This window comes from Papio anubis, chromosome 2, assembly GCF_008728515.1.
Source record: "Papio anubis isolate 15944 chromosome 2, Panubis1.0, whole genome shotgun sequence".
NCBI classification, from domain to species: Eukaryota; Metazoa; Chordata; class Mammalia; order Primates; family Cercopithecidae; genus Papio; species Papio anubis.
The window spans coordinates 55,705,083-55,719,005 of record NC_044977.1 but is presented as its reverse complement, the minus strand read 5'-3'; the positions used below and the strand labels follow the sequence as shown (position 1 = coordinate 55,719,005).

At 46.6% G+C, this 13,923-nt stretch overlaps 1 protein-coding gene across 8 annotated transcripts in view; it reads right to left on the bottom strand.

Annotated features, from left to right (window-relative positions):
- SRGAP3 (SLIT-ROBO Rho GTPase activating protein 3) overlaps window positions 1-13,923 on the bottom strand; it is a 315,323-nt gene that overhangs the window by 78,143 nt on the left and 223,257 nt on the right. For all 8 annotated transcript variants that reach the window (XR_643522.4, XM_021933198.2, XM_021933193.2 and 5 more), the window contains exon 5: window positions 883-1,068. Coding sequence is in view for 7 of the 8 variants with exons in the window: in XM_021933198.2 (XP_021788890.1) it covers window positions 883-1,068 (186 nt within the window). In the remaining variant the exon portion in view is untranslated. The remainder of the gene's footprint in view (window positions 1-882; window positions 1,069-13,923) is intronic.

Here is a 13,923-nt window from a genome sequence, read left to right as displayed (position 1 = left end):
TCCCCCCATAGAGATGGAGTTTTGCCATTTTACCCAGGCTGGTCTCGAACTCCTGGGCTCAAACAATCCTCCCGCCTTGGACTCCCAAAGTGCTGATATTACAGGCATGAGCCACCGTGGCCAGACCTACAGCACTGTTTTTGACTAAATCTGGATAGGGTTTCATGATTCTCAGTCCAGCGCTCTGGGCAATTGATCAGAATTGACATGAGAGATGAGACGAATTTGCCACTCCTGTCAGATTTCAAAACTGCAGCTCAGAGAGGTGTTATAAAAGTGGCATTTTCAAAACCCAGCCCATCTGACTCCAAAGCTAGAATTCCTTCCACCACACCCTACTAAAGGACTTTTCCAGAATCAATACACAGGGATTTTAACTCTCTCTTCTTTGAGTTGGCAATGGCAATTTTGGAATGAGCCTTTCACCAGGTTTCCAGGTTCTGGTTCCTCTTGTTGAGACACATTCAGTAATCAGTTCCCCCTCACCCCCAGCCCCTACCCTTGGCCAGTAAATTGGCCTCTGGAACAAGCCCCTGCTCCCACTAATGCCTGGTGATTCCAGGTCATCTGAGAAGGTGCTTGCTGGGTGTGAATCTCATCACAGTTCAGCTTACTTGTGAGTTGAGCACCTCGTCTGCCTGCTGACTTTAGCATTAAGTCAGGCCTAACCAGTGCTAGCAGGGGCACATCCGGCCCTGCTTCCACTAGAATACCAATCTCCAAAAGAAGAGATACTGGCTACATTGTCCCATCCCCCACACCCCCCACCACCCCACTGGGATGTGGGGAAAAAAGGGGGAAGGCTAAGGCTGTCTGCCAAGAGCATGGCCCTCCCCTTTGTGCCCTGTCCCCAATCGCTCCCAGCCCAGGGCCCCCACTCGCCTTCTCCTTCATCTTCTCAATCTTCTTCACAGAGCTGCGGCGCTGGGGCCGGTCCTCGTGCCGGAGCAGGTTCATGCTGAGGTCTCCTGACTTATTGAACTGTTTCTCCTCCTGCTTCTCAGCCTCCTTCAGCTTGCTTTCTGCACTGATGCTCTCTGCATGGTACATGTGGTAGGTTTTCATGACCTGGGGGCGCACAAGTAGGGGAAATCAGCACCCAGCTATGACCCAGCATGGCCCTCTCTGTTGCTCCTGGCTCCATACCAAGTTCTACGCTCTAGTTGGCTGCTGCCCTGGTCCCACAACACGCTCTGGGCACCTGCCTTCCTTTACTTTTGCACAGACTCTCTGAGGACTGGATATCATCAACAACATCATTAAACCCTAACTAAGAGCCAGGCATGGGCTAGTAAAGAGGAAATTAAAAAATAATAAATAAATAAATAAATAAATAAATAAATAAATAAGGAGGAAATTTAAAAGGGTAACCATAGCTCCAAGCATCTGGGCACTGTCAGAAGTGACAAGGCAAGCCCAGCCCTTGCTCAGCTATCCTCTCTAGCCCTGCCAGCAGTGACTGTGGCATCCCTCCCTCTCCTCCCAGTGCCTCAGGGATAGCCCCTCCTCACATACCCACAGGAATTGAATGGGGAACATCCTTCTTACACACAAATCATTTTCTCAGCTGTTTCCTGAAGTACAATGGGCTGCAAATGGCTCTGTACCCAAAATGAGTAACATTAAGTAACCCAATAGATATTCTATGCTCTCTGGAATAAATTCATCCTTGCCTATAAAAACAATTCCTCCTGTAATCCCAGCACTTTGGGAGGCTGAGGTGGGAGGATCACGAAGTCAGGAGATCAAGACCATCCTGGCTAACATGGTGAAACTCCGTCTCTACTAAACAAAATACAAAAAATTAGCCAGGCATGGTGGCAGGTGCCTGTAGTCCTGGCTATTCGGGAGGCTGAGGCAGGAGAATGGCGCAAACCAGGGAGGTGGAGCTTGCAATGAGCCGAGATCATGCCACTGCACTCCAGCCTGGGTGACAGAGCGAGACTCCGTCTCAAAAAAAAAAAAGGAAACAATTCCTATAAGGCAAATGGCACTTTGCTACTCTACTTCCATAATAGAAAATGAATATTGTTATTACAGGGGAAATTTTTGAGCCAGAAGAAATTCTAGACATCATCTAATCCAACAACCTTTCAGTTTGACAAACAGGGAAACTGAGGCTCAGAGGTGCCAAGTATCACCAAGTATCAGTGCAGAGACACCAAACTTTACATCCAGGTATCCAGGATCACAAGCAAAATATAGAACTTCCGCTACACCAGAAAGATCCCTCATGCCCCTTTGCAGCCAATACCTTACCCCACTCCAGCCCCAATCATAGGTTTGCCTTCTGTCGTGTGTTCCAGAATCCAGTTCCATGGAATCATACAATATAAACTCCTTTGGGTCAGCCCTCTTTTTACTCAGCATAATTTTTCTGAGATTCACTGATGATGCTGTACATATCAGAACTTCTTTTTTATGGCTAAGTATTCCATTGCATGGTTATGCCACAATCTGTTTACTTAGTCATATGTCCATAGCTACTCAAGGTGTTTACAGTTTTTAGCTATTTTGGATAAAGCTGCTATGAATGCTTATGTACATTTCTTTGTGTGGACATGTATTTTCACTTTTCTTAGGTAAATACCCAGGGGTGGGATGAAGGGTCATATGGTAAACACATATTTAACCATACTGGACATCTGGACTCTCACTTTTAATCCACCACTTTTTCTACCAGATCATCCTAGATTGTCTGTATCATTTTTTTATAAATAGAGATGGAGTTTTGCCATGTTGTCCAAGCTCATCTCGAACTCCTGGGCTCACGTGATCCTCCCGCCTCAGCCTCCCAAAGTGCTGGTATTACAGCTGTGAACCACCACACCCAGCCCTTAATGAATTTCTTTAATTCATTACCACTTTCTGAGCAGGCATCAATACTTTTAGTAGCTTGAACACTGACTGGGCTGCTCCATACCAATAGCATTTTTGCTGGTCCCCAACTAGAAATGTACTTTTCTTTTGCAATGCCAAGTGTATGATCATCTTTCTATGCTAAGAAACTTCTGGAATCCATGGCTCCTGGACCTTGTTCATTCTCTTCTGTGGTTTGGATTACTATAACAGCTAATAGAATAAAGGCTTCCCCCTGGGAATGAAATGTGCTCATATCTAACCAAGCCCTGTAAGTCGGAGAACTCAGAATGAATTCTTGGCCAACCCTAAAATCTTATTCCTTGTCATCTGAAGTATTGTGAAGTGAGTTTATTAGAATGAGGAATTCTGTGCCTTTTTTTTAAGACAGAGTTTCACTCTTGTTGCCCAGGTTAGAGTACAGTGGCACGATCTTGGCTCACTGCAACCTCCACCTTCTGGGTTCAAGCGATTCTCCTGCCTCAGTCTCTCAAGTAGCTGAGATTACAGGTGCCCGCCACCACACCTGGCTAATTTTTATATTTTAGTAGAGATGGGGTTTCACCATGTTTGTCAGGCTGGTCTTGAGCTCCTGATCTCAGGTGATCCACCCGCCTCGGCCTCCCAAAGTGCTAGGATTACAGGTGTGAACCACTGTACCCAGCCTCTGTGACTTTTATCATTAAATCACAGCACTGATTCATTGCTCAGAAAGTTCCCTTTGCCACAGCCCAGGAGTCAATGTGGCAACATCTATTGCAGATCATAGAAGGTAGGAATATGGACAAATGTCTGGGTTGAATCCTGATGCTCCCACTCGCCAGCGGTGTGGCTTTGGACAAGTCACACAACCTCTCTGACCTCTGCTTCGTCATATGTAAAACACAGATAATAATAGCACTTACTTCCTAGGCTGCTTGTGAGCACTAAATGAGTCAGTTTCTGTCAAGTGCTGAGAATAATACCTTCCACATAGTAAGAGCCATGGAGGTATCCATCAGGTGCTACCACCACCATCATCATCATCATTATCATCCCTGATTTGGGCTCAGGGTTTAAGAACCTTAAACATGCTCACTTGGAAATGCTTAAAAGCTCTGGAGAACATTAACTAATGTAAAATATATATATATATTTTTAAGCCATGTTTCTCCCTTCTTCCTTTATCCTAAAAATCTCCCAAACTTGTAAAACAATACCAAGATTTAAAATGCAGTCAACTTTTCTTCGTGGGTCTTGGTGGAAAGATTGCTTCTCTGCATTCCATCCATTTTTGTTCATTTGCAATCTCTCTAAGACTCCTAAAAACCCCCTTCTTGCTGATTTCATCCTCTCTGTATGCCAGTTCCACCAAGATCACATCCAAATACTCAACGGACCAGAAAATGTGCCATATTGATGCGTTCTCGACATCTAGTGGCCAAAAGGGGTGACTGCAGACTTGCAGATAATCAAAGCAGGTGCCTATTTTGATGATCTTCATGCCTTGGTTTAGAGGACACTGGGGCCTGTCAGGGGCGGTGGCAGCAGGAAGAGCATCAGATAAATAGCTAATGCATGTAGGTGATGGGCCGATAGGTGCAGCAAACCACCATGGCACACGTTTACCTGTGTAACAAACCTGCGTGTCCTGCACATGTATCCTGGAACTTAAAATAAAAATAAAATAAATGAGTCCATTGAGTCATTTGGATATGGTCTTGGTGGAACTGGCATACGGAGAGGATGAAATCAGCAGGAAGGGGGTTTCTAGGAGTTTTAGGGAGATTACAAATGAGCAAAAATGGATGGAATGCAAAGAAGAAATAAAATAATATAAAACAGGTGTGGCTAAAGGGTGGGAACACATGTTGCAGCTGTCTCCAGGACCCCACCTTCCCCCTTCGACATGTCCCTCCACATCCACAGACAACCCTGGTTTCTTTGCCTCACCACCATATTGCTGGTGTTTTTCATGTCTGGATCCCATCCCTGTCTGCGTTCAACAATTCCTGCTACATCTCCTTTTTCTATTTTGGCTTCTGAGTCTGCCTGCCTCGCCACGAATCTGTCATCTGCGCTGGGTAGTTCAGGGGAAAAGACAGCCTTTCTATTTACAGCTAGATCTTCCCGTCCAATCACCATGCATCCATCCACTCACTCAAGGTCAGCAGCCCAGCTGGGTGTTCTCAATTCGCACATATTCTTTGCCTAGTTTTCTTTTTTTATTTTCTCTCCCTTTACATAATTTTCTACTCTTCTTGAGCCACAGAGTACTCTTCCTGTGCTCTGACAGGCCAAACTTCCCAGGATAGCCTCTAAACTTCATTCCAAAAATCCCATGCTTGGAGAAGATAACCCAAATACCCTGGGACCAAACTCCCGTGATCTACTTGATTCCTGATTCCAAGAATAACAGTGAACTCCACTGCCCAGGGTCACTTATGACAGACAGCTGCCACCAAAGAGTTCACCTGGAGGTTTCTCTGAAAGGATTCTATTTGTACCCAGAATCCTCTAGATGTTTTTATTTAATTACCTGATACATGGGCTTCAGCATGAATGGTCCTTAGCTCAATAGATGAGAACAGTTAGCTCAATATTGCCAGTCCAGGATGCATTAAATAATATTTAACCTTATCTATTACTTCAAAGTTTGCACACCTCTTTCTAGGAGCCCTTCTAGTGAAGGAGCATTTCAATGAGTCCTTTCCCCAAACCTGGGAGGCAGTGTGATGACAGTAACAACAATGATAGCAGCTAGCATCTATTGAGCACTTATTACATGCCAGGCCTTGCTTTATGCACTTTACCTATATTAACTCATTTATTTCTCACAAAACCCCTATGAGATAGGCATCCTATGATCCCTGCTTTATAGATGAGAAAACCATGGCCCAGAATAGGTCAGTAAGTTTCTCTAGGTGAAAAGCTGGCAAGTGGAGTCAGGGTTCAAAGCCAAGGTGGCTGACCCCACAGCCTGGGCCTACTGAACACACACTTGTTTTGCTTCCCCTGTACCCCTTTCTCAACTGTAAAACGGGTGAAAGGCGCCTCCAGCCCACTGGAATTAGGGAGACTTGGTTTTGAGACTCAGCCTTCCCACTACTTGCTGGGTGGCTGTGGAGAGGTGTGTCCTTTCCGTGCCCACCTGGTGAAGATCAGAAGGGGGTAGATGGGGAAAGTGCTCTGTCAACTGCAAATTGTCAAGTGACCAACTGCCAGCAGCAGTGTGCCTGGGGCTGGGAAGGGGCAGAGGCAGATGCAGGAGCTCAGCTGAGGCCAAAGAAACACCGAACTGGGGATGTATGAAGGGCCCCTCAGAGGTACCCATCTGCTTGATGCCAGCTAATGGGTTCACTTTCCAGCCCTCCAGACCCTATTCAGGGAGTCTAGGGAAGGACCTCGTAGGGACGTGTCACTTAAGATCACTATTCTTGGACCCAGTTCAGTTGCATGTGTTCTCAGAATGTAAGGGCCAAAAGGTCCTCCATAACTCTTGGTGTCCTAGCCCCTCACTTAAGGAAATGGAGGCTCAGAAATAGCAAGAGTGAGCTGAGCGTGGTGGCTCACGCCTGTAATCCCAGCACTTTGGGAGGCCAAGATGGGCGGACCACAAGGTCAGGAGTTTGGGACCAGCCTGGCCAACATAGTGAAACCCCGTCTCTACTTAAAAAATACAAAAATTAGCTGGGCGTGGTGGTGGGCGCCTGTACTCCTAGCTACTCAGGAGGCTGAGGCAGGAGAATCGCTTGAATCCAGGAGGCAGAGGTTACAGTGAACCGAGATTGTGCCACTGCACCCCAGCCTGAGCGACACAGCGAGACTCCATCTCAAAAAGAAAACAAAGAAAAGAAAAGAAAAGAGCAAGAGTGCTGTCCAAAGTCACACGAAAAGCCAGGCAAAGCTGGAACTGCAGGCCGGGTCTGCTGCCGGCTAAGCATTGCCTCTTCTGGTAATCACACTGCTTTTTGCTTTGCACACATTGCCTTTTGCCTCTTCCCTGATCCTCAGATTCTGAAAACAGCAAAGTTTTATCTGCACCATCTTTCAGCCCCTCATTTAAATGCAAAAGAAGGCAAACAGAATCTGGAAGTTAACAGCATCCATAAAGGAACACCTGGGGCAGGATAAGGATCAGTTGTTAGAAAACAGCTTCTCAATGTTGCAGTCCCTGTGTGCCTCTTCCACCCTGCAGACAGGGCTGTCCCTGGGCACAGTGGCTCTCTGCTTCCAGCATTTGTGTATGGGTGAAACCCTAGGCTAGTGCATGACCAAGACCTCCTTGAAGGAAAAGAGAAGCAAAGTCCTGAGGCCAGGATCTTGTTCATGATAGTATTCTCTGTACCAGAGCAGAGCCTGTTACCTAGCAAGTATCAATATACATTTGCATGAATGAATGACTCTGGCTGGACTGGCTGGATCAACAGATCAAAAGATCAATGGATCAATGAATATGGCTGAATGGATGGGTAGATGGATGGATGGACAGATGAACAGATGGGTGGGTGGGTGAATAAATGCAAGGATGGGTAGATAGAAGGGAGAGTGGATGAAAGGGAGAAAGGAAGAGAAGAAGGCAGGGAGGGAGGGTAAAATGAGGGAGGTACAGTTTTATTGCCTTTGTTCTGCTGAGCATAATTGGAAGTAGGGAGATAGCTGTACCGTCAATCACTAAATATTTATTGAGCAGTTCATTATGTGCCAGGTACTATGCTAGGCAAAACTACAGTGTGGAAGACATGCAGGTCGCCACCCTCATAGGATCCACACTGTAGTAGAGATACAGGCAATTGTACAAGTGATGATCACATGGTGTGATAAGTGCAATGATGAAGGGAGTCCTAGGCACTATAGGAAGGTTTCCTGGAGGAAGTGACATCTAAACTGAACACTGCAGGAAGAGTAGCTGTTAGATGGGTGAGCAGGGCTTGGGGTGGGGGTGGAGTGTCCCAGGCAAAGGGAGCAGAGTGAGCATTAGCCCAGGGGAGCAGGAGGCAAACAGGACTGAGGAGCAGCTGATAGCTGGAGGAACACCAGGTATGTCTCAGCACCAGCCAATGGAACCACTTCCTCATCCTCCCCCAGGGACTCCCCCTCAGTGGACATCTGTTGTTTTTCTCTGCCCAGATTCATCCAGTCTTCCTTCTTTGGGAACAGCCCCCCAAATTTTATTTTGAGGAAATCCCCCAAATTCCCCTCCACTATTCTCAGTACACGTGGTTCATGGGAAGCTGACATCACCCTGCAATCCTGGGGTGGCCATGAGACCCTGGCCTGGCCAATCCATAAACTTATGTTCATCTGACAATAGGAAGCTCAGCTAGGCCATTAGATGCTACCCTGGGGCTTTGCTGGAAACACTGGGAAGGGAGTGTTCTCTTTCCACTGGATGATGGGGAAAGGCTAATGGGAGGAGAATTTGTAGTACTAGGGACCACCTTTGTCACCACACGGGAGAAGCCTGCCAGATCACGAAGTCCACGTAGAGGAAAACAAACCAGAAATGGGAGACTGATTCCCAAAGCTGGATAAATGGATGGATGGATGGATGGATGGATGGATGGATGGATGGATGGATGGATTGATGGATGATGGATGGAGGATGGATGGATGGATGGATGGATGGATGGATGGATGGATGGATAGATAGATGGATGGATGGATGGATTGGAAAGAGTGGGGAAGGAAGGTAGGAAGAGAGGGAAGGAGGGAAAGGGGTAAAATGGGGGAGGCATAGTTCTACTGCCTTTGATCTAGTGAGTATATTGGTGGGGAGAACAGCTACACCTTCAATTATTAAATATTTATTTATGTGTCAGGTACCAAATGCACTACAGTCAAAATACAGTATAGAAGACAGATGAGGTCTCTGGTCTCACAGAGTACATGCTGTATTGGTGAGACAGACAAATCAGTGTGTGAGCCCCTGGATCCAGCTAGACTTGTGCGACATGTTCATGTGATTCAATAGAGTGTCATTTTTATCCAAGCCAGTTTGCACTGGATTCCAGTCCCTTGCCACTAAATGAATCCTAAAAGGCAGACTTCTTTCCCTTTGAGCCTCCCCAACTACCCATATCAGTCCTGATTCCAACCGGCCAGGCTCAGTGCAGTGACTTAGGAGCAGTGCTGACTGGGCAGAGGCTCCCTCCCACATCCCAGGTGCTGCTTCTCACCACTCTAAGTGCTGCTCCTTCTGCCCCTCTCTGCACCCAGGAACTGTCGACTGTTGATCAGATACCATCTCTTCTCTGGCGCCTTCCTGATGCTCAGGATATTTCATCACCCCTTCTTCCAAGTTCCCTCACACTGTCGTATCCCCACTAAGACACCCATCATAGTGTACAGCCACATCTCATGGTCTGGATATGCTGACGATCAATACATGTATTCTTAGTGAACAGGTGTATGGGCAGGACAGCAGAAAGAGAGGGGAAGGTTACCTAGAGGGAAACCTCTTCCGTTCTGCTTAGGACCGGTTCCATCCCTGGATGACACTGTGCACACACCCTGGCTGGCAGGCTGTGACAGCCCCGAAGAGCTGCCTTGCCCTGAGTCTGAGCCAGGACCCTGGTCTCCCTTCCAGGGCACAGTGGCATGAAGATCAAAGCCTGGCGGGAGCCTCAGTATTCCTCAAACTCCACACCTTCATTCCACAGACAGCGTAAACCGAATGCCAGAGCCCCACTATCTGGCACTGGGTCAGTGTTTCCACTTGCGATAGCAAGGTGACTTTCGGTGTCTTGGGAAGGAAACACTGCCAAACTGGACACTAGTAACATAGCAACCGAGGTGATATGGGGATGGAGGAAGAGTCAAGAGATACACTTCTCTCTGTGTACCTTCTGGCACTGTTTACTTTTATTAACCCCTTTCAGCTCTCTGAGGATCCTTCTGATTACATCAGGAGGAAAAACCAGTCGGTGCCCACACATCTTCAGAGCTTCTCGCCTGCCACTCCGGCAGGCACAAGCTTGAATACACAACACTGCTTGATTTTCACTTAACTAACAGAACGCTTCTATTTATACCAAACTGTGTTTCATCTGCTAATGTGAAGTATCATTTCCTTCCACAATAAATGCAGGTTCGTAGTTTATTTTTTAACTTTAAATTTTAATTTTTTTAAGATGGGGTCTCGCTCTGTCCCCCAGGCTGGAGTGCAGTAGTGCAATCACAGCTCACTGCAGCCTTCACCTCCCAGGCTCAGGCAATCCTCCCACCTCAGCCTCCCAGGTAGCTGGGACTATAGGTACCCGCTAACATGCCTCGCTAATTTTTTGGGTGCGTGCACAGTGTCATCCAGGGATGGAACTGGTCCTAAGCAGAACGGAAGAGGTCATAATGCCACCTACCTCAAAGGGTTATGATGAGGATGAAACGGATCAGTACATGCAAAGCATTTAGACCAGCCCCTGGCCTTCAATAAGCACTGTATATGATTGGAGGCTCTAGTTATTCATGAGATGAAACAATCTCCAAAATATACCTACAAAAGCAAAGCAAGATGCAGAATAATAAGTACAGTTGTCACCACTTGCATAAAACAGGAATGTGTGGGATATGCCCAAATGTGTGTGCTGATTGATGGATAAAGGATCTCTGGAAGAAGACATGGCTAAACTGGACACTAGTAACCTAGTAACTGAGGTTATACGGAGATGCAGGAAGAGTCAGGAGGCATGCTTCTTCCTGTGTACCTTCTTTTATTGTTTAATTACTATCTTATTTATTTTTTAAACAAGTGTACGTATCTTCTACTTCTAAATTTAAATATTAAACAATTTTTTTAAAAAGGAAAGTCATCCAGTTCAAGTATGGAGCCAGCATCACAGACAGCAGGCCTGGAGGATGGGAAATGAAGGAGGAGGTGGTTTCACGTTTTCCAGCAAAACATTCTTAGGGCTCTGGCTGGCCCAGTGGAGATGGGGAATGGAGAAGAAAGATTCCGAACTATGTAGGAAAAATATTTATGCCTCATTTTTTCATAAAAGACACAATGACTCAGGACTCAGGTTTGCTAGGCACTGGGCTATACTCTATGCCAATCACTCTCCCCAGAATAATCCAGACAAATGAACTGGCAGCAACCCCATGTTCCAGGGAGGGACTGGGCTCAGAGGGTTTGTGTGGCAGGGCCTTCAAGTCAGGCCCAGCTGACTCTAACACCTGTGCTCTTCCAGCACACAGGGCTGCTTTCCACTAATTACCTAACACTGGGGAAGCTTAAGAAGGGAGGGGAGGTCAACTTAAAGAAATATATTCAGTAAATGACAGAGGGCCCATGATAGGATGAAGCTGTGGGGCTGTACCTGAATGTCATCCTAGAAAGACAAGCAGTGAGCCCAGGGTGGAGCTGGGACCAGAACTTGGGCTCCTGGGCGTCCAGTCTGAGCTCTCTCTACCACCCCCATGTCTCAGGGCAGTCATGAGGAGGGAGACACCTTTGCCAAAACTTGCCTGTTGGCCCAGAGTTGATGTCATATCCCTGAGCCCACACAAAATCAATCGAGGCTTGAACAAGTAAAAGGTAAAGTGATTCATGGCTCCAGTTAGGGTCTACCTGTGACCAGCTGCCGCTAGGTACGAATGGACACTCCTCAGGCCCTCCCCACAAGGCAAAGAACAAAGTCACTGGGCCTCTCCTGCAGCCCTGGACTTGGAAGGCCGGCCCACAGCTTGCAGCAGAGCTGCTGAACACAGAGGAAGAGATAGGTGGGGGGATGCTGGATGTTCACCAGTTACTGACACGCATGTATTTCATAATCTAGAGATATACTGAAAATCTGAACACATTTTTAGCCAAATAGTGAAAACACAGTGGAGTTTATAGTTTGTGAGTTGTTTTGTTTTGATTTGCCTCTTCTAGAAGGATTGCCATACTGGTCCACATTCTTCACCTCTGCCCTTTTTCTCTCCCAGGCCAATACATGAACGAAAGCTATATTGTGTCAGGCTGATGGGAGTTCGAGAGAAAAGAAGTGGAGTGGGATACATGTGTGTGCATGCTTGCATGTATGTGTATGTACATGCATGCATGTGAATGTGCATATGTGCTACTGTGTGGTCCATGCCAAACTGCATGTGCATGTATGCAAATGTGTATGTGTGCACATGTGTGCACAAACACTCATGCTAGCATGCTTTAGAAACGAGGGAGCCTCAAGGTGCTAAGGACTGAGCAGATAAGGACTGGGTGATAAGGACTAGGCTTATTGAGTGAATGAATGAATGAATAAACAAAATACCCAGACTTGTAGTCTCCTCTGCATCCTTCCTAGCCCCAGAGAGAGATAAGCCTTTTCTCTAAAGCAAGTGATGGGTGGCCTTTAGCATTTATCTCCACCATCATTACACCTGTAGGACCCCCTGAACAGACCACCACCACCTCCCTTACAGAACTTCAAGAAGAAAAAAAGCGGAGCTTACTGGAAAATCCTTTCTCTGCATTATTTGTTCCTCAGTGACTGTGGTAATGACCCTGGGGCTGAGGGAGGAGGGGGACTGTAGACTTGTATAACCAGACATGGTAACTAGAAAGTGCTCAAAAGAAATCCCTAGCAATGAAGCATGAATTTGGGACACATAGTGCCGCCAGCAGCTGGGTGGCTGGAGTGAACTGTTTGCAAAGAGGACTGTGATCATTACTGGCATGGCTGCAGGCATGGCCCTTCGCATTGTGACTCTGCAAGGGGAGGGGGGCTTGCTTTTCTAACCCAGAACTCTGTGCTTGGCTGTGTAACTTGCTTTGGCCAATGGGATATTAGCAAATATGACACAAGTAGAAGCTTGAAAAGTGCTTGCACATTGGGGTTTGCTCACTTTGGACTCTTTTTCTTTTTTTAATTGACCAGAAAACTGCAACCACATGAGTGGCCCCAATTGAACCCTGCCCAAATTGCTGACCCACAGAATTATGAGCACAGAAAATGGTGGTTGTTCTAAGTCACTGAGTTTTGAGGTAGTTTGTTATGCAGCAACTGATAACTGATACAAAGGCTTTAAGTAAGTCACTTTCCTATGCCTCCATTTCTTTATCTGTAAAAATGTAAGAGTGTTAATTAAATAATATATATACAATACCTAATACAGAGTGAGATGCATCATAAGCACTCATGAAGTGGTTACAGATGTTAGGATCATCCCTGTTTGGCAACAAAGAGAAGGAAAGTCAACGAGGTTAATTGACTTGGCCGAGTTGGTAAGTGGTACAGCAGGAATTCAAACCCAGGTCTGTCTGTGATCAGTGTGCACTGCTGTGATCCTACGTTGCCTTCCCTGTTGAGAACTCCCTCTCTCTTCCTCTCATTCCCTCTGCTTCTTTAATTCCTACCCATCCAAAGGCACCAAGCTCAAAGCTCACCCTGGAACACAGTAGCCCACTTTTCTGAATCTTTTTTCTTCTTGTTCTCCCTCCCTCCCTCCCCTCCTCCTCTCAATCCATCTCTCACACATGTGCATCTCCCTCAACTAATACACACCCATCTCCTCCTATGTGTGTGCATGGCTGGCCAGGGGCTCTGGGCACACTGTGGGGAACAAGGTCCAGCCCCACAGAGCTCATGGGCAAGTTACACAGCCAAGCCCAGAGGTGCCTCCCCTGTGAGCCCATGTGTCCAGCACATACTAGGCTCTGACTTGTGTTGTATCAACAGTTCACACACTACTCTTTTTTAAAATTATTATTATTATACTTTAATTTCTAGGGTACATGTGCATAACGTGCAGGTTTGTTACATAGGTATACATGTGCCATGTTGGTTTACTACACCCATCAACTCATCATTTACATTAGGTATTTCTCCTAATGCTATCCTTCTCCCAGTCCCCCACCCCGACAGGCCCCGGTGGATCACACACTACTCTTATCTCTCTGCCCAGATTCCAAACTCCTTAGGAGTAAGACCAGTTTCTTTCATGTTTTTCATCCCTCCCTCCTCCCTCCTTTGCTTCAACGAGCACACTGGAAGCACCAAGGATGTACAAGACTCTGACAGAGGCAGACTCTGAAATGTTCACGATCCCCCACTGTGCCCTACTGCAGCTCTGGGCCCACAGCATATGGACCCAAATGCGTGAATT